A 26,835-nucleotide genomic window follows, 5' to 3' on the forward strand; every position below is an offset into this window, starting at 1 on the left:
CAAACTTAAATCATAGCCCTCGACTGACAGTACTGTTTTATCTGTTAATGCTCAGAACATACCTGATTTTTTTTTTTTTAATGTTACAGATTACTGTAAATGGAAGGGGAGCTTCAGGCTGATTTGCCATCAGCAGCAAAAAAAAGAAGCAGTTCAGTGGTATTGATTATCAACTTTGTTATAAAGAGTTATGAGGCACTGGTTAAGATGTCACGATCCAGCCAGAATTACTGAAATCCATCTGCAAACGGTATGCACATAGTTACAGTACATAACATAATTGATGTATTTTTTGAAAAGTGTATTAAACTGTTTGAAGTCATTTCCCAAAGGGTAGAGAACTTGCAATACCAATTACACACATCCAGTGTGCATTCTACTCTGTGACCTTTTGTGCACAATAGAGAGCTGCAGTATCACAGAATGGATGAAGCAATTTGATGAGGCTGACTCAGCAACAAAGCCAACTTTGGGGATCTCATGTCAATATATGAAGTTGGTTGATTGTTTGAAACTTTTTAAAGTGATCTGTCAGGACTGTTGATTGGAATTTGCACCATGCAGCAATTTGAGCTGGGGTTGCTCAGTCCGGCTGGCCGGCAGGGCTGGGGCCCAGGTCAGTCTCTGCTGCAGGAGAACCAGTTCGAGACCCGCGGGCAGGTGCTTGAAAAGATGAGACAGATACTGGTGAAGTCATAAATGTACTGGAGGCAGTCATATGCTGAGCTTACCATCTGAAAACATTACAACATTTGCAGACCTACGTGAGTGGACATTTCCAAGAAGCAGATAAACAGAAAAATTGCCACCGACAAAGGTTGCATTTATACCGTTTAGCAAGAGGCCAAATCATCAAGCAATGGAAAGGCTCAGAGATGATCAAGCACAACCAAAACTACTGTCCCTTATTGGGCATGGCTAGGTCTTGAAGGATGGCCTTATCACACCAGTTGTGTGTGAAATACCATGCACTTCAAAATCATCTAATGAATGAATGTTTTCAGGCCTACATGTCAAGGACAGCTTCCCAAGGATTACCAAAAAAAGTTGATTTTTAAACATCTCTCTCAAATAAATAAATTGTATATATTGGCAAATGATAGCTATATAATTATTCTAGGGTTGTCACATTTGGTACCATTGTGTTCATGGGAGAAGGATATCATTCAAAAACCCTAACTCGACCCATTTCCGACAGTACTGTGTTATCAACATTTCCACCAACCAGAGGAGCTGGGGAGGATGACAGCAAGTCCTCCTGGCCAGTGTTGCAGAGGGTGACCTCACTGAATGTATGATTCTGTAGATTTTTACAAATCTAAGTACACCTCCCCTACCTTTCTAGCACTAACTTGCCCACTGAATGAAATTTTACTATGTTACTCTCCCAAATTACAGAAGCTCAGTGAGAGGGGAGCCAAGGTGACTGTCACCTTTGTGGCACTGGGATTCCAGCATGTTCAAACACACCCTGATCCATGTCTCAATTATGACAGTCCCCCCCGACTGCCCTATGAATTTCAGCTCCGGCAGTTGCAGCATCCGCGACAGCCACAGCCCCTCACTCTCTCTGATACCTTCAGCCACACACTCTGCACCAGAGCTTGTGGCAAGGATCTTGCAGGTCAGCGTAGGCTGTCTTGCTCAAAGCCAGTGCTGGGGAACAATCCATCTAGATATGGGGTTTATAGGGACCTTTCTAAGCTGCTATGGCAGCACGAAGAACTGCTTGAAAGGGGAGAATCCCTCAGACAGTAACTAGCTGGATTACTCCATTTACTGCTATATACAGTATTCATACTGGCCACTGTCTCTCTTTACATCTTTTGCTGTAGTACTGTCATAAGACCTTTCAGAAAAAGGGAAGTAGTATATCAGTGCATCTTGCTGTAGAATGGATTTCAGTGCTTAACAAAAAAAAGAATTCTAAAGTAAGCTTATAAATGATTAGAGTATTTATTCAACACATACCTGGGATAATTGGAAAGTGCTGGCACGGTTTTCGAGTTCAGAGCATCTTGCAGTAACTGTAGATAAATTATGCTTCAAACGGTCCATCTCCTCTGACAGGGAATTAAGTAGTTGTTCTCTCCTCTCTGCTTCCTTTGTTTTCTCTTCAAGTTGACCAAGTAGCGAGGTGACATCACTACTTTTATTTCTGGTTTTAAGCTTGTCTTTTAGGCTTTGGATTTCTTTTTCCTTCTCCCCAAGTCGACAGATATATTTTTCCTTTTCAGTTTCAAGGGCAAGTATTTTCTACATGGAGCAAAACAAGAGCATAGATAAGCCAATAAAAATCACCGCACAGAAATGTGATGGAAAGTCCACAAGAATCCAAACTGATACTCACTTCTGAATGTTGAAAGACCCACTTTTAGTCAGTTGAGAATATTCGTTTTACTCTAACTAGAGAATGCTACAGAGGTTACCTGAAACATTTATCACATATGCAATAATTTGAGTCTCAAAAATATTAGTGTTACCACTCACGACAAGCTAGAATACAATTACAGAATGTGAACACACACATACTAATTGAGTCTACGGTGGATGTAACCATGGAAATGACATAAGCAACAAAAATCTCATTGGCTTGGTAGGTACCTATACTGCCATTCAAGTTGAAAAAAGTATTCGTCCAGATTTATATAAATTTGGAAACATGTATACCATGAGAACTGCAGGAGTCTTTGGGGATGAAGCATTTTTCTTTGGCACATTTCTTATCACTGCTACTGTATCCAGTATCTTGAGAGACTGAGAAGCTCCTTTTATGTTTAAATTCCACTAGAGCACAGTAAGTAGAGCCTTTTCATGTGGCAATTTAGCTTGCCAAAACCCCAACACAAAAACAAGTAGTACCACGACCACCCCCCCCCCCAAAAAAATGTAAGTGATGTAAGTGAAGAACAGCTGACAGTGTGACCATTAAATCCTGTCTCTATACAATCTGGTCTTTCAGCTTTAAACTGTTCTTCACTCGACTGTATCTTCCATTACTGATTACTGACATTAAATATTAGAACAGCACTGTAATGGGTTCTACCCTGTCCTCTAATATGTACGTGTGCATCATTTCACTTTTGTACAGGTTTCTGTCCACTAGAGGCAGAGATTCAAGCCCAGATACTTGAAACTATGAAGCCACTGGAGGACTGAAGCAGAAGTGGAGAGCGCGTCCAGGAGATGGAATTTAATGTGGCTCACTCAAAGAGTGAAACTAGTGAAGATCACACACAGAGCACCTATTGGGATTGTGTTCTTTCACAACAAAAAGGACACCCATTATATTTCAGTCAGAGACATAGTGCCATTGCAGGAGGGACACAGCTTGCAGCTGGTGGACTGTTTTTCCAGTTCAAGTTAGCAAAGAAGTCTTGAGTGGAGCAGGGAAAGGCTCAATGGAGCCACAAGACTAAAAGGCAAGAAAGAAAAACTTAGCTTAAGTGCTATTTTTGCTACGCACAGCTATTTAAGCTAGTTAATAAAACTGAAATAGAACATCAGGGCAGCAACTGACATCCCCAAATTCCTGCTCTCTGCCTATGGTGGCATAAAGACATTTTATGGTGGTTGAGGCTGCAACCCCTTAGGTGAGTGTGAATGGGAGCACAAGAATACAGACCAGGTGCATGGACATGCTATCCAGTGAGTTCTCATCTCATTCACCAAGGGTGCTTATATAATCCAAAATAAGGATCTCTGCAGGCAATACTCCAATTACTGACATTTTTAGAATACTGAAACAGCATTAAGACATTACAGGACATGTCTTACTGGCTACTAATTGAGGCCCTTGGCCCCAGGCCTCTGTATTTAACCACTTTGTAAAATAACCTGGAATTTATTAGTGCAGGCACAACTGACAAATACCTAAGAATGGGTGCACCATATTAGGACACTACATTTTAAAAATCTGATTTTAAAGTTACAAGGAGAATAGTCGTTTGTTGAGAAATGCTATCTTATGCAATTATGGCACCACAGAAAAAAGCCTGAAAGTCAAAGTGTGCACATTACCTCTAAAAGTCTACTCCTTTCTGTATCTGTCATTTTGCTTTTCCCTTTAATAATTTCCTCCATTGACTTTTTGAGGGCTGCATTCTCGCTTTTATACTTCTCCAACTCAGTCTCAGATTTGGAGTTACTAGACTTGAATCCCCACTTGCCAGAAATTATATCTTTGGTGGCCTTTGATGTCATCCTCCAAGCGTTCTGTGAAAACAAACAAAAGAATCATGTATACAACAGTCCCTTCCTATGTTAAATATTAAAGATTCCAGAGACCTAGCAAAAATATGTCTTTATTCAAGTTTGATAAAGCATGATCTAATGGGTAAAATCCACAACTAAGTCAGATTGTGTTCTATTCCTGCACAGCACAGACTGAATTAATCAGTTTCCCTATTTGCAAAATTGGTTTCCCTATTACCTCCCTTACAAACGTTTGTGCAGTGTCTCAGCATTGGTCTCAAGAGAGGTTCCCAGATACAAGGTACTATAGAATTGCAAAGCATTTTTAATATAAGCTATTTTTAATATGGGTTATCATTGATGGCAGGGCTTGAACACACACACGTTCCTAGTGAGAGAGGAACCAAAACACCAGCTTCTGCAAATTAAGCTTTCATTTAATTATTAAGTTTTTAGTCCTTATGGTTGTAGAGGTAACCTTGCAAATGTGAAATGAATGAGAAGTGAAGTAAAGCTATGGCAGAGACTATCCTTTTGTTCTGTGTTTGTACAGCACCTAGCACAATAGGGTCTTGGTCTCCTAGGTGCTACAGGAATACAAAAATAATACTGCTAATGAGAATAGCTCCAGTACTCTGCACGATTGCTTTGGAAAACTAACCTCAGGAGCAGAGGCTATTTATTCCTTACCCAATCTGATGGGTTTTGGAGTAGCAGAGATCCTCCCTACTCAAAGGAGCCAAGAGTGGGGTGGACAGATAAAAAGTTCCTTCCAGGGATTAGACAGAGGTGGTGCTTCAAGTTTAAGAATAAGTCAGAGACAAATCCCAAAAGAGAAGTATCAGGGAAAAGCATTCTGAAATACCAGCAGGCCCATTATCATTAGGTAAGAGCGGCAGGGGCTTCTTCTCATCAGGAAGGTGTCCCTGGAGCTAACTGATGGAACCAGACCTTTATCTTTCATAGCTACAAGAGCTGGGCACAAAAAGGTAATTCCATTTAACAGACTGGGTTTTTCTATTTTGAAAGCTGATTTTGTTCTGATACTGATGGAAAACGAAGCATTCCAAAGTTCTCTGTGAAAGGGAACAGAGTGCCACTTCCAACAGAACTCATGGAACATTTCACTTTTTGACTAAGCAGCAAATTCCACTGAAAAGGTGTTTTGTCCAGAATGTTTCTGATACATCCGATACATTTTTCGAACCCCGCACCTGAAGACCAAAACGGTAGGCACATTCATCTTCAGTTACTTCTGCCTCTGGACTTGAACATTTACCAAAGATCTAACTGGAAGACAATCTATTAACCAGAAATTACAAAAGAATGAGGGACATGCCAGCAATCTCCTGGTGAAAAGGTCAATCTGCAACCCTAGCCACTAGAAAGGAGCTATAATTCCTATCAGCGTCTTGTCTCTAGACTGGTCAGAAGCTTCATAGTTTCTCTTTGTTTTCAGCTTGTAGTGCCTTGTCTACAAGATGATTTGTCTGTTTTACAAGAATACACTTGGATCAGTAGTTTCAATAAGGTAAGCCCTGGCATCTAGGACACAGGTATTTTTACTACCTTAGACATACAAGGCGGGTGAGATAATAGCTTTTATTGAACCAACTTCTGTTGGCGAGACAAGCTTTTGAGCTTCGCTCTTTGAAAAAACAGAAGTTGGTCTAATATCTTTTATTGAACCAACCTTTTCTCTCCAATACCCTGGGACCAGCACAGCTACAATGCTTTACTACCTTGTCAATTAACCCATGATCAGCAGAGCTGCCTACACCACTTCACCGGTATCAGCTTCAAGACGCACTGCTGAATAAAGGCTAAGATCTTCATGTGGGCGCATCTGGCGTCTAGATACACTCGCAATTTCCCCCTCCGCAGCAGGCTTCCCCAGCTCATCAAGAGGTCCCGCCGCGCCAGTCTGTCTGGGCTGCGCTGGGCACAGCTCCAGCGCTTGCCTCCTCCGATGCGCAGTTTTCGCCACAGGAGAGCGAGTCCGGAGCCGCTGCGCGTGACGCCTAGTGCGGCCGCGGCGAGCCTGACCGGGGGGCGTTAGGTTTGCTCCAGGAGCAGTGGGCAAGGCCGTCACTAGCCACAGGTCCGTACCCAGGAGGTTGGGGGGTTTTACCTCCACGGAAGCTCGGGGCCGGCGGAACACGGGGAAGCCGCCCGCCAGCCCCTCCGGCAGGAGCAGGGCGGTTCGCTGCGAGTCGACCGGCAGCAGTGCTGGGCCGCGCCGGGAGAGCTCCGAGCTCAAACCACTACGAGCAGGCCCGCAGGGTCGCCAATACCACCCCCACCCCGCCGGCTCATCCGACAGTAGCATCAGGACACCCCCACTTACCTGAGCGGCGGCAACGACACCCCTATAACTCCCCTTCCACTCAACCACACCTCCGCTTCCGGGAGTTTGAATCCCGCGGCTCCGTCAACGTCACTTCCGCTCAGGAACCTCACCACCGGAAGCGAGCTACGGGGTCCTGAAGGGGTCAGGCAGTACGGAGGACTGGGGAGGGGCAGTGTTGAGGGGAGGGGGCTTGGGGTGGGCGAGGCTGAGGAGAGGAGGCGGGAGGGAAGCAAGGGACTGAGGCGGAAGGAGAACTGGGGAGGGGCAGGAGCAGCCACGGAAGGGCTGGAAGGAAGAATGGGATGAAGCGATGGGGGAATAAAGGGGAGCAGTGCAGAGAGGGGAGGAAGGGGCTGGGGAACGGAGGGGGGATGCAGGGGAGGGAAGGGAGCGGGGGAGGCAGGGGAGGGAGTAATCTCCCTTTAGCAGCTCCAGAGTGCCCCGTGTGAATAAAAAACCCATATTATCATAGGTTTCCGAGTAACAGCCCTGTTAGTCTGTATTCGCAAAAAGAAAAGGAGTACTTGTGGCACCTTAGAGACTTAGAGACATATTATCATATTTGCTCCTTGGAGGTTTAACAACTGCCTATCACCTGGCATCTGGGCACTATGTCAGTCTGAAAAATGAATAACTGCGATATAGGAAAGTGATCACCCCTAGTCTGGACCTGACACCTGTGTTTATACACCACCAAGCTGTGGGGAGAAATTTCCAAGTCACCTTCAACATTACAATACAAATAGCAGAAACGGGGTGACAAACTAGGTATCCAACATGCTATTTTATGTAAAGGATTTTTAATGCCGTCTTAAATGTCTAGAGTCTGGCTTTGGAGATTTCTCTTTCTAACCCTTAAAACTAGTTTTAAAAATTGCATGTTCCTTTGTACACGGACATTTCAAATTAAATTTTACTCTGGAGTGAATTTCTGTTGTGGAATTAAATAGATTTTGGTTTATAAAAGAAGAGTGTTTGGGCAGCAGCCAAAGTTGGTGCTGTTATGCATAAATATGGCTGGTTTGGGAGAGCCCAATCAAACTTCCGTTGACTTCAGTAGGAATTGAATCAGGCCTGTGATATATAAATTCTGCAATGTGTAAGTGTAATGGGGTGAGGTATAACTCAGAGTTTAATTACTTTTCTAGGAAACTTGGACCATCACAGTTATTTTAAAACTCATGTTTTCTGTAACATTTTTTGTGCTTAGGTATGCTACACACGCCACTCTTACTGCATGCTTTTAAAAATTGTCGCTATAGTTAGTGCTATGATTTTGTCATGGGAAGTTTTAGCTTCAGTCTTTTTTTTTTTTTGAAGCAGAGGTATTTCATCCTGTCAGAGATTTTCTATCTATCCTGTAAATTAAGACCATTTGGGAGAAAGGGTCACTTTCATTGGTTCTTGGAGCTCTGCTACTGGTCTACTCTGGATTAGAATGCTCCACCTTAAATCCCCTTGATCTTGCATTCCAGACAGCTACAGTAAGAAATCTGTATTTGTATCAGTATGTTTCCACATGGATAATATTAAATTTGTCTATGCCCTTGATTATTTTTTTCAGCTTCCACCAGATAGTAACCAAGTGGGCCAACAGACTAAGGAAATGAACAGCCACTCTCCTTGTTAGCCTGTCCCATATTGCAATTACAAGAGGTAACATGATGAATGGCCAGTTCATGTAGACCAAATGAAATAAAATACTACTTCATGCAACATATAGTTAATATACAGAATGAACTACATCTAAAGGTCAGCAAGTACAATATGATGGCTTGGAGAATTTAATGACTATCAATAATATTTGCAGTTAATACAAGCTAAAAATAATAAGATCTGAGGTTCCAGGGCATAATGTGATATTTGCAGAGGTCAGGATAAAATTTATCTCCATGTATGTTTATTGTACAAATAGATATATTGTGTGGTTTTGCTTTGGTTTGTTTTCTTCTGAAACATCAGACAGGAAACAGGACTAAACAGACTAATGGTTTGAACTGGTATAGCCAATTCTTTGTTCTTCTGATTCACCTGGTTTCCTTTCAGTGGATTCCACTCCCTAGTTTTCTCTGGTTAAGAGCAGTCATTTATAGGTCACTGAGCAATAGACAAGGTCTTCTCTCCTTTTAGGGTTAAAAACTTTCAGATTTTTCTTCAGACACCATATTATTACATATTTCTTTTTTATTATTGCTCCTAGAGGGGCTTGTGTTTATATAACAGTGCAATTCTTAAATGCAGAATGTATAGTAGCTACACAGTATAGGAGAGGTTTATTAAAAACGTTGTTCCTGAGCCCTACAGAGTGAGGAGTACTTAAACTGTTTTGAAGAGTAGATATTTTGTGGATTTACAAAATAGGAAAGAAACATGGAAAATATATTAAAACATGATTCATTGAAAGCAAAGATGAGAAACGTGTAGACTGTTATAAAGTTCAATGACATGGTATATTCAGAAGTATAGTTAAAAGAGGGAGCTGTGGTGTGTCTGACTACTAGGGTTGTGTTTAATTTTTGCCAGCTATGTAGTCCTCTTTCCCTAATCACTTATATGAGGTTCATATGCTCAGGCTTTTTTTTATATACTGTTTACATTGTACATTTTTCACATGACCAGACTTCACAGGATGGTGCTTGCTTTGCACAGGAATTATGGTGTCAGTTTACAGGTAGTTTTTTTTCTACAGCCTTTAGTAACTAGCCCGTCATAGTTCCACCCATCAGCCCTTTTTCTCTGTAAGCAAACTTACAGAGTTAACTTGCTGCCTCCTCGTAGCTTTGCAGTCTGGAGGAGGACACAGGGCGTCTGAAGCACAGACTTTCTTAAGTTCCTTTTCTGACAGCAGTGGTTTAACACAAGTTTTGAAACAATGCTTCGGGTGATTGTGGAATCTGCTACCAATATCCCTAAAACTAAATTTGGAAAACCGGATCCTATTGTTTCTGTTATTTTTAAAGGTAAGGAAAACTAACAAATGTACTCAATCAGATTTCTGTTTGCATATTTTTTGTAGCTTTGAGGACAAAGTGTTCTATATTGATATTTTAAAATTATGAAATACTGAAGTTACACAAAATTGAATCTCACCATAATGTTAGCAAAGACGCTTTTTACCAGAAAGACTGAAGTTATCTGCACAGGGCGTGATATGGGTGGAGTATGTTTGTGGGTGTGATTTTCTTTTTCTTGGCCTTTGGGACTGCTTTCCCAAGACTCAGTTTCCAAGCTCCTGTAAGGGTTTAGTCCTCTGCTTTTTACTTATAAATCTATTTTTAGTGGTAGTATTAATTAAAGTCTAAATTGTGCGACTTTGAGTTACAATCCAGCACCTTAACCTGTGATGTTCATGCTAAAAATCTTGCATCTTTAGTTTCTTTTTGATTTGGCACAGCAGCTGCTGCTCACTACCAATTTTGCTTCTGCAGCAGTTCCCTTTTATTGTAATTATTTTACTAAAGTATTTTTAGCATTTCTTTTAATATTATTATTAAACCTCCTAACTTTCCATATCATACCACTTTCAGAGTTACCTACTTGTTGCTTAAGGGAGAAAGAGAAAACACTTATTAACTAACATTTATACGTAAGATTGACTGTTAATTTCATTTTGATATAAGTTTTGTAAAGTTTCTACGGCTTCTTCTTCCTCCAGTACCAAAAGGGGTTTAGCTACAAGTTTAGTGTTGTCACCTTCAAGGTGGAGGACCGAGACAATCTTGTATCAGGCAATCCGTCAAACAATTGTGACCAACAGTTAAATTTACTCTTGAGAGTATTATTGCTTGAATATAAGCTAAACTGGAAACGAAATTTTCAACGGATAAAAACAATTGCTGAGATTTGGTATCTCAGCAGGGTGAGCCCCAAAGGGTGGCTACAGTGTGATGGGGAAGGGTGGTCTATCTGGTGAGAATATCTGAAAAAATTGTTGCAATCTGGAAGCATTTTATTGTCAAAAAGATGTGCACCCTTTCCTCCCCTTTCCCCCTTTGTCTTAGCTTTTCAGGTTTGTTAAAGTGATTAAGCTTTTCCCCCAAAGCCTCTTTACTTCCTAATACCTGAATCAAGTCTTTCTGTGTGGAACTCACAAGCGCTGTTCTAGCAAGGTAGATTTTCTCACTGTTTTCGCTTTGCCTCTTCTCTTTTTATTCCTTTTTCTCTCCTCTCTTTGCTTTCCTCCTTAGTTGTTGTTTCTTCCTATATTGTCTCTGTTCCCTCAGTCCCCATTTTTCATCTCTCAGTAGTTTTGTGTCCCTTCTCCCCTTTTTGCCCCTTGCTGATTGGTTCTGGTATCCTTTGGTCTCTGTGCTTCCCTGATTTGGTGCTACTTTTCATGACCAAGTCTATTCCTCCTTCCTGAGCACACACTATTACCAATGCAAGTTTCAGAGTAGCAGCCATGTTAGTCTGTATCCGCAAAAAGAAAAGGAGGACTTGTGGCACCTTAGAGACTAACCAATTTATTTGAGCATAAGCTTTCGTGAGCTACAGCTCACTTCATCGGATGCATGCAGTGGAAAATACAGTGGGGAGATTTGATATACACAGAGAACATGAAACAATGGGTGTTACCATACACACTAGCTGTAGCTCACGAAAGCTTATGCTCAAATAAATTTGTTAGTCTCTAAGGTGCCACAAGTACTCCTTTTCTTTTTGCGAATACAGACTAACACGGCTGCTACTCTGAAACCATGCTTAACTCTGTGCACCTGAGTACTCCTATTGACACAATTGAGGCCAACATTGTATTGTAAAATGTAATTTTATGATAGACTCATTATGGTATTTCACATTCAATCAACAATATTTTCTAAATTAAATTAGTCATTTAAAACTCATGGACTGGTCCTAAGAAGCATCAAGCACAGGTAACTTCTATTGATTTCAGTATATGGTTTAGAATATGTTAAAACTTCAGTGGGAGTTGTGTGTGCTCAGTACCTGGATTAGGCCCTTAGACACACCAGTTATGAAAGATTTATCAGTTTAGACCCTGGTCCTGCAAACATTTATACACATGAGTATCTTTACAGATAAGCAAACTCTCTGTGACTATTCACATGTGAAAATTTCTCACATTCATAAGCATTTGCAGGATCATAGCTTTAGTTTATTTTCATTAGCTTCTGATGTGTGTATCAGGTATTAAAAATACAATTTTATCTGCACCTTGAATAGAGCTCATTAGTATTTACATAGTAATGTATAGCTGGCAGAATTAACATACACCGCCATATTAAGTAAATGTTATCATAAGATATGCACAAAACCCTATAGTGATAGACTTTATCTGCACTAGTTTTTCTTTTTTTTTTCCCCCAAGAACTTTTATTCTAAGCCCTGTGAGCTTGACCTTTTGTTTTTTATTTACATAAGGAACAGCTCATCATTTAAAGAGAACTACACACCCAAATGTAAACTAATGCTGCAAACACAGTTAGAGGCTGTAATAGCAGAATTCTGAGCTTGTCATAATTTTGTATTAAATGAAAGCATTATTGAAATGGATAAGGAAGAAGTGTGAGAACATGCCAAAATGTCATTAAACACTAAAAGTTAAGGCAATAAAACATTTTTACATGTGAGAGATAGTAAACTAGAAAAAACCCTGAAACTTCCTTTAGATGTAATAGGTGACATGTTTGCTTATATGCATAATCAATAGTATGACATTTTATTGGCTTGCTACTTCCTTTTAACACGTAGCATTCAGTTCTGACTTAAAATTATTTGGAGCTATGACTTCTGTTTTGTTGGGCCAACTGGGCTAATAGTGGGCTGATGCTCTTTTTTTTTTTTTACTCTCCTCTTCTGCGTCTAAGGGCTTGTCTACATGGGAAAATCAATTTGCAGAATTATAGTGGTCTAATTATAAAATTTTAGCTATGCCAGTGTAAATCTCCATGGAGACACTCTGGGAATAAAAGTGATTTTGTTCCGATTTAATTACTCCACAACGTTATATTTACTGGTTTTCAGAGGTTAAAGTTTAGCCACTCTCCACGTTCTGGAAGGACACAAGATACCACTGGGCAACCTTAATTCTGTCTTAATGAAGTTTTTGAGCATGTAATTATATTAAAGTTGGGGATGATGGTTTTTAAAGTATATTTTGGTAAGGAAGTGTGGCGTATTAGCCCTAATGATACCACTGTCAGATGATTTTAAAAAAGGTAGATAAGGGTTTTTTAACACTATATGATGCCTGTTTCTGCTATTGTGCCATCCACTGAAGTCAACAATGATGAATTATAATAATGTGAGTCAATTTGACTTCTGAGGGTGGATTGATAGCAGTATGGTTAGAATTTTTAAGGAAGGAGTACCTTATCCTAAACAAAATTCGTATCTAGTTAGTGAAATTCTTCGGGTTAACATGCACATCTCACCTATCAAGAACATTGACAAAGGTTCACACTAAAAATGAATTACCATTTCCAGTACAGAGTATGAGAAAATTATAGCCAGAAGTAGTTGTCATACTGTTTGGAGTGGCTCACGACCATGAGTGCCTACCTCAGGGCAGACTGTGAAAAACAGCGCAGACACCCCAAACTGATGGTGTGTTCTATAATTAGATTTCATCAAGCCAGTAACAAATGTGAACTCCTGGATCACTATAACAGTCTCACCACCAACTCACCCACAATCCCTTTAAACTCTCCAGTCTATCTTGCCGCCCAGGCAAGCTGGACTTAGTGATAAATGATCACTTACACCAAAAATCACAAAATATTCAGGTTGCTTTCAATACCAAGAGACTAGTCACTTACCCCAGATCCATTTGTATATTAGATCTCACACCAAAGACAATGCCTGTAGCCAATCCCGTAATAAACTAACAAAGGTTTATTAACTAGGAAAACGAAATGAGAGAGTTATTGACAGGTTAAACAAGGAAACATATACACCAATTAGTTGCAATCTAAATCCTAAGAGTGACAGAGTTGTAATGATCTGTCAATTCAAAGTTTTTTTTCAGGGCAGACCAAGGAGTTACCCCTGTGGGATCTCTGGCTTCAGTTTGGTTTCTCTGGCCCTGTGAGAGTTTAGATAGAAAAGAGAGACAATTTTCCTGTGTCTTTGTTTTATTTCTTTCATTCAGTCTCCAAGTCCATAGGACCAGCTCCCTTGTACATAGTGTTTCCAAGGTACAATAGTAGCATTCATGTCTAAACACTAAATACATTCTTATAATACCTATTTTGAGCAACATTAACACATATGTGAACTGGTCCGGTCTCCAGCTATGAGTTTATCAGTTCTTAGCTAATGCATGAAGCCTTGGCACAAGCTGGCAATTGACCTGCCAGCATCACACCCCGAGTGCAAAACAGGTGTAGGAAAGGATGTCACTGACGCTCCTGAATATGCATCAGAATAACCCCATTCTTGATAAGGCATCAGCCACTACATTTTGCTTTCCCTTGGAACACATTATGTCCATATCAAATTCCGGTATGGCTAGACTCCAACAAAGTAGAATTGGTTTCCTTAGCTCAGTGCAACCACATCAAAGCGGTGTGATCTGTCAAAACCTGACTTTTTTTTTTATTACACAAACAAGGTTTACAGCCCAAACGATGGCATAGCATTCCTGCTCAATGACAGCATAGTTCTGTTCAGTATGATTAGTTTTTTTTACTCAAGAAGGCAATGGGATGTTATTTGTCTCTCCCCCACCCCACTCTGCATTAGGACTGAACCTAATCTGATGTTAGAAGCATCAGTGCATGGTATAAATGATTTGCTGAAATCAGCACTGGCCAAAACAGGCTCTTTGGAAAAAGCCTCTTATGTCCTGAAAGCCTTTTTCACAAGCCTCTGTCTATACCATCCAGTCTTGTTTCCCCTTTTTTGTAAGGTCCGTTATGGGGGGGCCACAATGCCATTAAACCTCTTTACAAATCTCTGGTAATAGCTGGCCAGACCAATAAAGGATTAGACCTGCTTCTGGATTCGTGGGGCAGGCAAGTTCCTAATCGCTTCCTACTTTTAAAGGATCACAGCAAACAAAACCACTGCCCACCCTGGGTCCTAGGTAGGATACCTCAGCAGTCCCCATTTTGCATTGGGAGACCTTGACAGTGAGGTTGGTTTCTTTAAGCCTTTGCAACACAGTTTCCATGTGAAGGGGGAGGGACAGCTCAGTGGTTTGAGCATTGGCCTGCTAAACCTGGGGTTGTGAGTTCAATTTAGGGATCTGGGGCAAAAATTGGGGTTTGGTCCTGCTTTGAGCAGGGGGTTGGACTAGATGACCTCCTGAGGTCCCTTCCAACCCTGATATTCTATGATTCAAGTGTCTTGCCAGAAACTACTGAAAATAGCCAAGTCATCTATATAGGGCTTGGCAAATGGTTGTAACCCCTGCAGCACCTCATTGACAAGCCCCTGAAAGTAGCTACTGCACTGATTAATCCGGAAGGCATACCCTTAAACTCATATAACCCATATTCCACTATAAAAGCTTATTTTTCTTGAGCACGAGCATCTAAGGGGATTTGCTAGTACTCATGAGTCATGCTTATGAATTTTGCACTCCCCAACACAGCCAGTAGGTCCTCTATTTGGTGTGTGGGGTATGGGTCAGGTAAGGTGATAGTGTTTAGCTTCCTAAAGTCCACACAAAACTTCATGGCTTTATCCTTTTTAGGTACTGTCACAATGGGAGATACCCAGGGACTTTAGTAATTACTCCTATCTCCAGTATGCTATCTACCTCTTCCTGGATCTGTTTCTGCATTTCCCCTTTAGCACAATATGCCTTGTTAGGAGCAGGGCAGGGCCCTGCTAGTTCAATGAAATGTATAATCCTGTCAATTAAACCTGACCAGTTGGAAAATACCTGTTTGAGGTGCATCAAAAGGGCCAGCCTTACCTGCTTTTGGGTTAGATCCAAACCCTCCCTGAACTCAGTGCTTTTCAGGGGAGTTTCATCCTTGCTCTTCCTGACCAAATCAACCAAAGGAGTATTAAATATTCCTTCATCAACACAACAAATCATATTCACTGCCATCTCCCTTTCATGGTAAGCTTTTCATCAGTTTGCACAGCTCCCCTGCCATAGTGTTTCCTTACATCATAAGTGACCTCATTCACTCTTTCTATCACCTTATAAGGTCCTTCCCAACAATCCTACATTTTGTTTGTCCTCACTGAAATTAGCATTAATACTAAATAACCAATATCAAATGATCTTTTTTCAGTATTCCTGTTATACCAAGCTTTTGCGATTCTTGACTTCTACCAAGGTTCTGCTGCATTAATTTAATCATAGCCTGTAAATTCTTAAAATGAGTGACATACTCCCCTACAGGCTTTCCTGTCCCCTCAGTACTGCCCTCCCAAGAACCTCAAATCTGCCTCCCCTCAACTTGCCTCCCACGCAGGAGATCAAAGGGGGCAAAGGCAGTAGATTCTTAGGGGAAACATCTGTACACATATAACAGATAAGGAAGCAACATGGCCCAGTCATCCTCACACCTGGTGACATACGTTTTCAGCATAGCTTTCAAAGTCCCATTATATCTTAGAAACCATTAGTTTCTGGATGGTAGAGGGCAGTTGTTAGATGCCTCACTCCACATTATAACTCTATATAACTTTTTAAAACTAAAGACATCAAGTTTGCCCCACAATCTGTCAAGATTTCTCTGGGAAAATCTAGTCTGCTAAAAATGGTGAATAAAGCTGTAGCTACAGTCTGAGCTTTGACATTAGATAGTGTTGTGGCTTCAAGGTACATGGTGGCAGAATGCACCACAAGTATATATCTCTTTCCATTCCTGGAAGGTTCAGTGAGGGGGCCCCACAATATCCACAGACAGTCTGGCAAACACCTCTTTAATAATGGCCAAAAGTTGCCATGATGCTTTGCAGGGTTCCTTCAGTCTCTTAGGCCTGGTCTACACTACGAGTTTATGTCAGATTTAGCAGCATTAAATCCGAATTAACCCTGCACCCGTCCACACAACAAAGCCATTTTTTTCGACATAAAGGGCTCTTAAAACCGAATTCTGTACTCCTCCCCAACGAGGGGATTAGCGCTCAAATCGACATCACTGTTTCGAATTAGGGTTAGTTTGGATGCAATTTGAAGGTATTGGCCTCCGGGAGCTATCCCACAGTGTACCATTGTGACCGCTCTGGACAGCACTCTGAACTCGGATGCACTGGCCAGGTGTACAGGAAAAGCCCTGGGAACTTTTGAATCTCATTTGAATCTCATTTCTTGTTTGGCCAGGTGAGCTCATCAGCACAGGTGACCATGCAGTCCCTTGCATCTTTACTGTTTCAAACATGTGAGACCAATAGAAATTCCATTTAAGCCTGTCACAGGTTCCCTCCGCTCCTAAATGTCCTATGAATGGACAATCATAAGCTAATTGGAGCAATTCTCTTTGTATTTCTCAGACGCAACTACCTGCTTGCAAACCTCACCAGGACAACACTTTTTCCCTATGGAAACCTCCCTATATAACAAGTCTCCTTATACAAAAAATCTACCATTTCCTTTCCCAGCTGGGGTATTATATTCTGAGCTGCAACCCCTCTCCTTGTCCAGAGAAGGGTCATCTTGTTAAGCTTTCAAAACTCCTTCTGAGTCTCACCTAAGTTTAGAGCAGACTCCAGCACAGCAGAAGAATCCTCAGATTCCTTCTCAGAAGCTACTACTCTCAATAGACAAAGGACCGAGGGCATTCCTCCCCACCCCCACAACTTTGCCTGCTGTCTACAGACACCAGGTGAGTCAGGGCCATACTCTCTCTGGCTGCATGTTATAACATGAACCTGCTTAGATGTGGCTAAAATGATAGAGGGAAACAAGAACTTATAAAGTTTGCAGATGATACCAAGCTGGGAGGGGTTGCAAGTGCTTTGGAGGATAGGATTAAAATTCAAAATGATCTGGACAAACTGGAGAAATGATCTGAAGTAAATAGGATGAAATTCAATAAGGACAAATGCAAAGTACTCCACTTAGGAAGGAACAATCAGTTGCACACATACAAAATGAGAAATGACTGCCTAGGAAGGAGTACTGTGGAAAAGGATCTAAGGATCATAGTGAATCACAAGCTAAATATGAGTCAACAGTGTAAGGCTGTTGCAAAAAAAGCAAACATCATTCTGGGATGTATTAGCAGGAGTATTGTAAGCAAGACACGAGAAGTCATTCTTGTGCTCTACTCCGTGCTGATTAGGCCTCAACTGGAGTATTGTGTCCAGTTCTGGGTGCCACATTTCAGGAAAGATGTGGACAAATTGGAGAAAGTCCAGAGAAGAGCAACAAAAATGATTAAAGGTCTAGAAAACATGACCTATGAGGGAAGATTGAAAAAATTGGATTTGTTTAGTCTGGAGAAGAGAAGACTGAGAGGGGACGTGGTAACAGTTTTCAAGGACATAAAAGGTTGTTACAAGGAGGAGGGAGAAAAATTGTTCTTCTTAACCTCTGAGGATAGGACAAGAGTCAATGGGCTTAAATTGCAGCAAGGGCGGTTTAGATTGGACGTTAGGAAAAACTTCCTAACTGTCAGAGTGGTTAAGCACGTGAATAAATTGCCTGGGGAGGTTGTGGAATCTCCATCATTGGGGATTTTTAAGAGCAGGTTGGACAAACACCTGTCAGGTATGGTCTAGATAATACTTAGTCCTGCCTTCAATGCAGGGGACTGGATTAGATGACCTCTCAAGGTCCCTTGCAGTTCTATGATTCTATGAAATTTCACCCTTAAAATCCTCCCACATAAGGTGGACTTTAGTCAGGGGCACAATCACAGAAAATTGAGCCAAAACTGAAATATTTAGACTTTTGCCAGGAAGTCTGTCTTCTTCCCTTACCAAGCTTTCCTTAATCAAAGTGACCTGGGATGCCATGTCCCTTCAGCCTGTACATTTAATGCCATTCACTCTAGCAGTTTTAATAAATTCTTTCCTACCTTACCAAGACTCAGTCCTACTATACTTTATGAAGCCATCTGCTCCTATACTGTTTCCTCTGGGATCATGGTGTTAGCATTAGCACTCATGGTGGTAGCACTGGCACTCACTGTGGGGGTTCTGGGTGCAGACTGTGTGGTGACCTTAAGTTTGAGGCAATTTGGTTTTATATGGCCAGGAGTCCCACAGTGATGGCAGACTACCTGCTTTCTCTTAGGGTAAGAGGTTTTAAAATCTGGGCTCCTTTGACATTTTTTAACAAAGTTGGGGTTAGGTTTATTCCTAGACCCCCTCCTCTCTCTTAACTTGGGAAACAGGAGTATTTCCCTTCCACTGTGGTTTGTGCCCCGCACAAGCCCTTGACTCAATATATTTATCTGCAATTTCTGCTGCCTCCAAAACTGTGGAAGGTTTTTTATCACAGATGGCAGCTTTTATCTCATCAGTTACTGTCCACAACCATTGTTCTCGAACCAGTTTTGCTGCAGCGGTTTCTATGGCATCTGGGGCAGTGGGGTGCTAAGACCCTGCTCCTTGCTCAAAGTCTATGAGCAAAGCTCTCAGTTTCTGATCAGAGGCTTTTTATGGGATAATCCCCTATTCTTACATAATTTTTCAAGGTTCTTTGTGTCAAGACCCTCATATGACTGCAATTCACTCATTGTGACTACTCTTTAATACTTAAAAACTTGATATCAAATGTAAACTTTTAACATGATTGGGGTTATGATCTATTAACCCAACTGCCCAGTGGCATGAGAATCCTGCCAAGACTACACCAATTGTCACACTATCTGGAGTGAATCACGACCGTGAGTGCCTACCTCAGAGCAGACTGTCAAAAACAGGGCAGATACCCCAAACTGGGGGCTTGTTCTATAATTAGATTTCATCAAGCCAGTAACAAATGTGAACTCCTGGACCACTATAACAGTCTCACCATGGAGACATACACAGTCCCTCTAAACTCTCCAGTCTATCTTGCCATCCAGGTGAGCTGGACTTAGTGATAAATAATCACTTCACCAAAAATAATCAAATATTCAGGTTGCTTCCAGTCCCAAGAGACTAGTCACTTACCCCAGATCCATTTGTATCTTAGATCACACACCAAACACAATGCCTGTAGCCAATTCTGTAATAAACTAACTTAAAAGTCTAATAACTAAACATATACACAAATGAGTGGCAATCTAAATCCTAAGAGTGACAGAGTTGTAGGGATCTGTTAATTCAAATTGTCTTTCAGGACAGCACCAGTGGTAACCCCTGGTGATCTCTGGCTTCAGTTTGGGATCTCTGACCCTTTGAGAGTTCAAACAGTGAAGCGATGGAAAATTTTCCCATGTCTTTGTTTTATTTCCTTCTTCAGCCTTCAAGTCCATCGGACAAGCTTCCTTACATGTAGCATTTCCAAGGTGTGATACAGCCATTCACCAATCCTTTGTATTGCAATGTTCCTTGATGGCCCATCTGATTTTGATAGTTCTTCTGGACAGATGGGGGGAAACTCTCTCCCCATCTGAGTTCACAAGTTCAGAGCAAACATTTTCTAAGTTATAAAGCAAAACTTACATATTTCCTTATAGCATGGAATTCAGACATTACAAATAAGATTAATAAGATTACAAATAAGATTAATGCATGCAGCAACTTGCAGACATTCTATCGAGTCTAAACACTAAATACATTTTTATGAAACTAATACCTATTTTGAGCAACATTAACACATACATGAACTGGTCTGGTCTCCAGCTATGAGTTTGTCAGTTCTTAGCTAATGCCTGCAGTCTTGGCAAAAGCTGCCATCTGGCCTGCCAGCGTCACAGTAGTACAATAAATCTATTTGTAAACTTAAAATGACAAAGATAAAGCAGGGGAGATATAACCTGCCTTTATTTCTGGTCTCTGTAAGTTAAATGTGCTTTGTTAACAAAGAAAGTAATATAAAAAATATCCTATATTCCTTACCTCAAGGTGAGGCCAAAAGAAAAACAATAGATGGCCCACTGCCGTACTGTGCAATTTACCCAGATTTGATTCTCATCAAATGATATGATTTTGAGTCTTGCTTTTCATGGCTGGGTTCACAGCCAGTGGGGGAGTACCTGATATCAAAGTGACCCCATTTGCTGAAGAATGGGTGATGCTGAAAGGCCCCAAAGGGAATCCTCTTGGCCAAGAAATGTTGCTATAGTATAGTATCTTAAATGAGAAGGGAAAAGTTTTATGCTGCAGGTACAAAAACATAAAGTAAAATAAGTGGCATTAAAAGAATAGTAAAATAGACAAATACGAAGAGGCAACATAAAATTAAGGGAATAAACACTAAAAATCAACCTCAAATGTGTTAACTCCACATATGGACTGACTCAACTTATGTATGTTTTTTTAACAAAATCCTGCTAATTTAACCCAAAATCCTTCTCATTACTTTCAAATATATGACATAACATTTTTTTTCTCAGCATACACTATAGTATGTACAGTATAAATGAAATCATGAACCTTATTTTTATTTTACTATTATTTTTTAGTAATTAGTACTAGGTAGTCAAGAATGAGCTCTCCCCCTTGTCAAGAGGGATCCTGGCCAGTGTTTACACTACACGGACCCTCACATTACTCTACAGGATTGTGACTGAGATGTTAGCTGGCTTGAGTGGGGATTGTAGTGCTTGTATCCATCAGTTCAATCAGGGCTGTCTCTATGGTACAATTTCCCCATTACATGAAACTGCCAGTAGGACAATCCCACCTTCTGTTGACCAAAAGACTGGGAATCTCAAGATCTGTTCTGAACCCCAGATTTTTCAGGTAGCCGTGCTCAAGAGTGCAGCATTATTGATTAGGTGACCTCAGTACATAGGATTGTGAATATAGCTGTGGAAATAATTGATTTTTCAGTTTGCTGGCCTTTCTGAAAAATCAAAAAATAAAATAAAATGAAATAAAAAAATGAAATTTGTTTTGGGTCAAAATGAAACAAATATTTCAAAATTTTTAGAGAATTGAAAAAAAAATTTAATATTGAATAAAAGTTTTATTTTGATTTTGAGCTTTTTAATATTTAAAATTAAGGAAATTCTAAAAAGTCATTTTAAATTAAAAAATCAAAATATTTAATTTCAGAAATGTCAAAACAAAACATCTTGATTAATTTCAGAACATGTGTCTTTGGTTTTCTTTTTTGACTAGCTCTAACTATGTGTGGAACACAGGTTGATATTATGAGAATTAGTTCTTTGTTCCGCAAGATGTGAGCTTACAGCACGATAGATTAAAAATGCTTTTCCTTTGTGGTATGATGTGAGTCAGTATCCTGCATAATTTGTGGCCAATTCCTGTTACAGAAGTGTGTGTCACTTCCTTGCAATGTATAGTATGGGCTAATTTTTCAGTGCCTTCCACTTTCATCCAATAGAAAGAGCCATCCAATCCCACCACCTGAGTAATGTGGAAACTGACTTAATATTGCCTCACTGACCTTCTCAAAGTTTTACTGACAATGTATAGTTGAAACTTGCAAATGACAATGTGAGCTTGTAATATTGATTCACTAAAGGAGTGAAGGTAAGAAAGAGAGCAAGTAAAAAGTCTGTAAATGTCAATCTTTCTAGTGATATCTCTGTATTCAATAACTCAACGATTAGTTCACTTAGAATGACCTTGATAATGAGTATGGCTAATATATTAGTTATTCCTGTGTGGCACACACTTCCCCTTATAAATTTGTATGTGTTCAGTGAGTGTACTGTATTTTATGCAGCCAAGTGTCAAGCAAGAGACAATGTTTTCCTTCCTCCATACATATTTTTATTTTATTTTATTTTCTATATATAAAGAAAAAGTCAAGACACCTAGGATCAAAATGTTAGCTGATGTAGATTTGTTATAATGGGGGAATCCTCTTGGATTCTGTTCTCCTTTCTATGGGTGAAATTCACACAGGTCTGAAGGGTTTTGTAAGAGCCTCTGCACCACTTAGTCCCCATTGTGCCTCTGAAGGGGAGGAGCTTGGGTAGAATGGCCATGCCAGACATAATCTACCCTGGTTGTGCACCATGGCTTACCCCAGGGGACACAGACTGGTTTATATTGAAGTAGAGCCAGTGTCTGGGAGCCTCCACTTAAGGGATGCAGCTATTGCAATTTATATGCTGAAATGGCAGTCAGTGCATTGATGCATTGCAGCATTGCAAGTTGGAGGTGAGAATTCCATCCAACTAATCCCCCTAGAAACCTCTGCACAGAGCCTATTTACTCAAAGGAGTGAATTTCCCCTTATACGCATATGTAATTCTCATTAGTATCAATATCTGTGCATATGAAGCAGAGAACTTTTTAAATTTTAACTCTACATTCCTCTGCCTAGACTTTTTTTTGTTTAAATTGCTGCCATTTTAGATGAAGCTTATAAATATTAACAACAAGAATCCAAGAACACAAACAAGGGATTAAACAAAATGAGAGATATGTTCTTATGAACAAGATCAGTCACACTGGGGCCACTGTCCAAGGCTGTTAGTCTGGCCCCTTTCATCAACACTAAACTCACATCAAAAGAAAAAGGACTAAGACACATAAAGGTTGTTAGGGGAAAGAAGCTGGTCCAGTCTGCATGAAACATTTGTTATGTGTAAACTAAATAAATGCAAACAAATTACTGTGCAAGTAAACCAACTAAAATCTGTCCAAAGGAATTTTCAGCAACAAAAACTACAGATCCTGGATGGGCCAAAATAGTTTGATCACATTAAGCTTTAAAAAAATCTTTTATGAAAGAAAATGGAAAGATTCTATTATTATTTGACTTAATATTCTAAGCCTTTAATAGAAGCAAACAATCACATTTTATTTTTATTTGCAGATGAAAAAAAGAAAACAAAGAAAATTGATAGTGAACTCAACCCTGTTTGGAACGAGGTGACATTCTCATAAAATTTTTGTTTCAGTATACGGTACAGTGCGTTATGGCTACAAAATTAGTATATTAGTCACTGCAGTTATGAATCTGAGATACAGATAGGAGTTAAAGTAAAATACTTTCCTACAAGGTGACAGTAAATGTGTTTTGCAGCTGAGTAAGCAAACACAATGTGGGATGGGTGATCCAGTGGATATAGTGAACTTGGACTTTCAGAAAGCTTTTAACAAGGTCCCTTACCAAAGGCTTGTAAGCAAAGTAAGGAGTCATGGGATAGGAGGGAAGGTCTTCTCATGGATCAGTAACTGGTTAAAAGATAGGAAACAAAGGGTAGGAATAAATGCTCAGTTTTCACAGTGAAGAGAGGTAAATAGCGAGGTCCCCCAATGATCTATACTGGAACCTGTGCTCTTCAATGTAGTCATAAATGATCTGGAAAAAGGGGTAACAGTAAGGTGGCAAAGTTTGCAGATGATGCAAAATTATTCAAGTTAGTTCAATCTAAAGCAGACTGTGAAGTTACAAAGATATCTCACAAAACTGGGTGACTGGGCAACCAAATGGCAGATGAAATTCAGTGCTGATCATTGCAAAATAATGCACATTGGAATACATAATCCCAACTATACATACAAAACAACGGGGTCTAAATTAGCTGTTACCACTTAAGAAAGATATCTTGGAGTCATCATAGATAGTTCTCTGAAAACATCTGCTCAATGTGCAGCAGCAGTCAAATAAGGGAACAGAATGTTCGGAACCACTGGGAAAAGGATAGATAATAAGAGAGAAAATATCATTATGCCATTATTTAAATATATGGTACACCCACACCTTGAATAGTACATGCTGTTCTGGTGGCCCCATTTAAAAAATGATAAATATAAATATAAAGTGGAAAAGGTACAGAGAAGGGCAACAAAAATGATTAGGGGTATGGAACAGCTTCCATATGAGGAGAGATTAAAAATAGTGGGACTACTGAGGTTAGAATAGTGATGTCTAAGGGGGGCTATGATAGAGGTCTATAAAATCACGAATGGTGTTGAGAAAGTGAATATGGGAGTGTTGTTTACACTTTCACATAACACAAGAACCAGGATTCACTCAATGAAATTAGTAAGTAGGAAGTTGCATAAAGAAGTGTTTCATCACACAATGCTCAGTCAACCTGTGGAACTTGTTGCCAGCAGATGTTGTGAAGGAGAAAAGTGTGACTAGGTTCAAAAACCAATTAGATAAGAATAGGTCCATCAAATGGCTATTAGCCAAGATGGTCAGGGATGCAACCAACCCCATACTCCAGATGTCCCTAAACCTCCAGCTACCAGACGCTGGGTCTGAGACTTGATAAATTGCCTTGTACTGTTCTTCCTGTTCTTCTTGTACTGATGCCTCTGAAGCATCTGGCACCAGCCACTGTCAAAAGACAGGATACCAGGCTAGACGGATCATTGGTCTGACCCGGTTTGGCTATTCTTATGTACTTCTCAGCTGTGACAATTGTATCTCATCTCATTTTAAGTACATGTAGATGGATTTCTGGTTTGTTTGGGGCCTGCTTCTCCTGCCATTGAAGTCAAAGGAAGTTTTGGCATTGATATTAATAGTGTCATGACTGGGTCCCTGATATGAGCACTGCCACTTTGATAATTAACTGTACACCAAGTGTAATGAAAAATGGTAATGCAAGTTAGGGCTAGGTGTCTAGAGGGGTGCCACAAAGGTCAGTGTTAGTTTTAGCTATATTTAGCATTCTCTTTAATGAGCTAGATGAGAGGTTAAAGTGCATAGTCATGAAAATCATGGGTCATCATATCTACAAATGAGAGAAGGGTGTAGAAACACAAAGGCCTGAAATCACTGGCAACCCACTTCCCCCCATGACTGAAATGGGAATAGGCCCAGGTCTTATGATGGAAAATAATTTATTCATATTAATACAGGGGAGGAGAACTAGAAGTACTGTAATGGGGCACTATTAAGAAACTCTCCTTTTTAATTGCAATGTGCCAGTAACAAGTCAAAATGTACTACAGACATGTTCTGAAGTTTTTCACTTCATTTTTCAGATATTCAGATGTAAGATCAGAAAGGTTTAACTGTGTTACTAAATGTAATGTTCATTCATGAAATGTTTTATTGTTTGCCTTCATAGTGTTAAGGTACTTTATATTTTAGCTGTATTGATCAGTTGTTTTTGCTCTAATTCTCTTTGTACAGATTCTTGAATTTGATTTGAAAGGGATAGCACTCGATATTTCATCATCCCTGACCATTATTGTGAAAGATTTTGAAACAATTGGACAAAACAAGTATGTACTTTTTTTCATTGTTTAATTAATCTCATTTTCAATGTAACTCAAAAGGCCAAACAAAAACTATGAATCTGATATTTCACTACAAACAAATAATTGCTGCTATTAGATTGGTTGGTTGATTGAATTGGCTGATATTTTATTGTTTTATTGTACTGTATTCTAACGATTCTCTATACATTTTAGGCCTGTGGTCTTCTCTTTGCTCACTGTAGTCTTCTCCCTCACCAGTGTTTCTGTACTGTTGCTCTGGAGGGAGACTTCAGCCTTCTCCGTGCACTTGACCTTGTGCACAAAGTTATTTCCTCTGTTTTCTGCCCCCCTTGAGAGGCCAGAAATTGAACTTCATCCATACAATTGATATTAATGGGTTTTGGATCAAATGCATCAGACAAAAGCTCTTCCAGATAGCAGTCAGAGAACCAGTTCTAGTTAGTTTCAACAAAGTCAGTGTTCACTGGTAATTTTACAGAATTAGAAAAAAAAATGACAGATAGTTAAACCCATTCTTGTCTGGATGAATATTGCAGGAAGCATTGATAGATTGACACTAAACCAAAAATTATAGGCTATTGAAAGATGGTCTTATAGAAAGTATATCTGGTCTCTTCCTCAGTGGAAGATCTGTCAGAACAAGTGTGTCTGTTTTTTTCTTACTGTTAATGCTATTGAAGAAATAGTCATGTTGTATAAAGGAAGCTATTTTTACATGAAAGGGAAAAGACATAACTAAAAGTTCAGGGGTTAATGCAATGTTCTTTGTTTTTAGTGCTGGAAGTTTTGTATCCAAGAGTTTTTATTTTTTATCCTTACATTTTTATAAAATGTTAATTAATAGAATGAGAGAGACAACACTGCAAACAACTAATAGAATAACTATCAAGCATAAACTCATCAGAAGTATTTAGTTCCCTGAATTGTTTAAAAAGGCAAACTATGTATTTTTAATAAATAAATGTTTGAAAGCTAAAATTAAATAGAATATATAAAGTCCTGTAAATTAAGCTGGTCAGTATAACTAAAACAAGTAAAATGCTACTGCATAGAACACTTACTAAAAATCCAGAGAATCATTTTTTTCCAGGGGGATTGTGTAG

At 39.9% G+C, this 26,835-nt stretch overlaps 2 protein-coding genes across 4 annotated transcripts in view; one reads left to right on the forward strand and one right to left on the reverse strand.

Moving 5' to 3' along the window:
- CEP55 (centrosomal protein 55) overlaps positions 1-6,655 on the reverse strand; it is a 35,084-nt gene extending 28,429 nt beyond the window's left edge. The window contains exons 1-3 of one of the 3 annotated variants that reach the window (XM_074959995.1): positions 6,542-6,655; positions 4,021-4,215; positions 1,972-2,256 (exon numbers count right to left, since the gene is read on the reverse strand). In XM_074959995.1, coding sequence (XP_074816096.1) covers positions 1,972-2,256; positions 4,021-4,203 — 468 coding nt within the window. In that variant the 5' untranslated portion in view covers positions 4,204-4,215; positions 6,542-6,655. Of the gene's footprint in view, positions 1-1,971; positions 2,257-4,020; positions 4,216-5,887; positions 5,906-5,936; positions 6,399-6,541 lie in introns of those variants that run through there. The other 2 variants (XM_074959996.1, XM_074959997.1) reach the window with 2 other exon arrangements.
- Positions 6,656-9,377: 2,722 nt separating this feature from the next.
- MYOF (myoferlin) overlaps positions 9,378-26,835 on the forward strand; it is a 119,144-nt gene continuing 101,686 nt past the window's right edge. The window contains exons 1-3 of the mRNA XM_074959078.1: positions 9,378-9,504; positions 23,364-23,419; positions 25,644-25,735. Coding sequence (XP_074815179.1) covers positions 9,417-9,504; positions 23,364-23,419; positions 25,644-25,735 — 236 coding nt within the window. The 5' untranslated portion in view covers positions 9,378-9,416. The remainder of the gene's footprint in view (positions 9,505-23,363; positions 23,420-25,643; positions 25,736-26,835) is intronic.

The sequence above is a fragment of the Natator depressus genome, chromosome 7, assembly GCF_965152275.1.
Source record: "Natator depressus isolate rNatDep1 chromosome 7, rNatDep2.hap1, whole genome shotgun sequence".
Taxonomy (NCBI): domain Eukaryota; kingdom Metazoa; phylum Chordata; order Testudines; family Cheloniidae; genus Natator; species Natator depressus.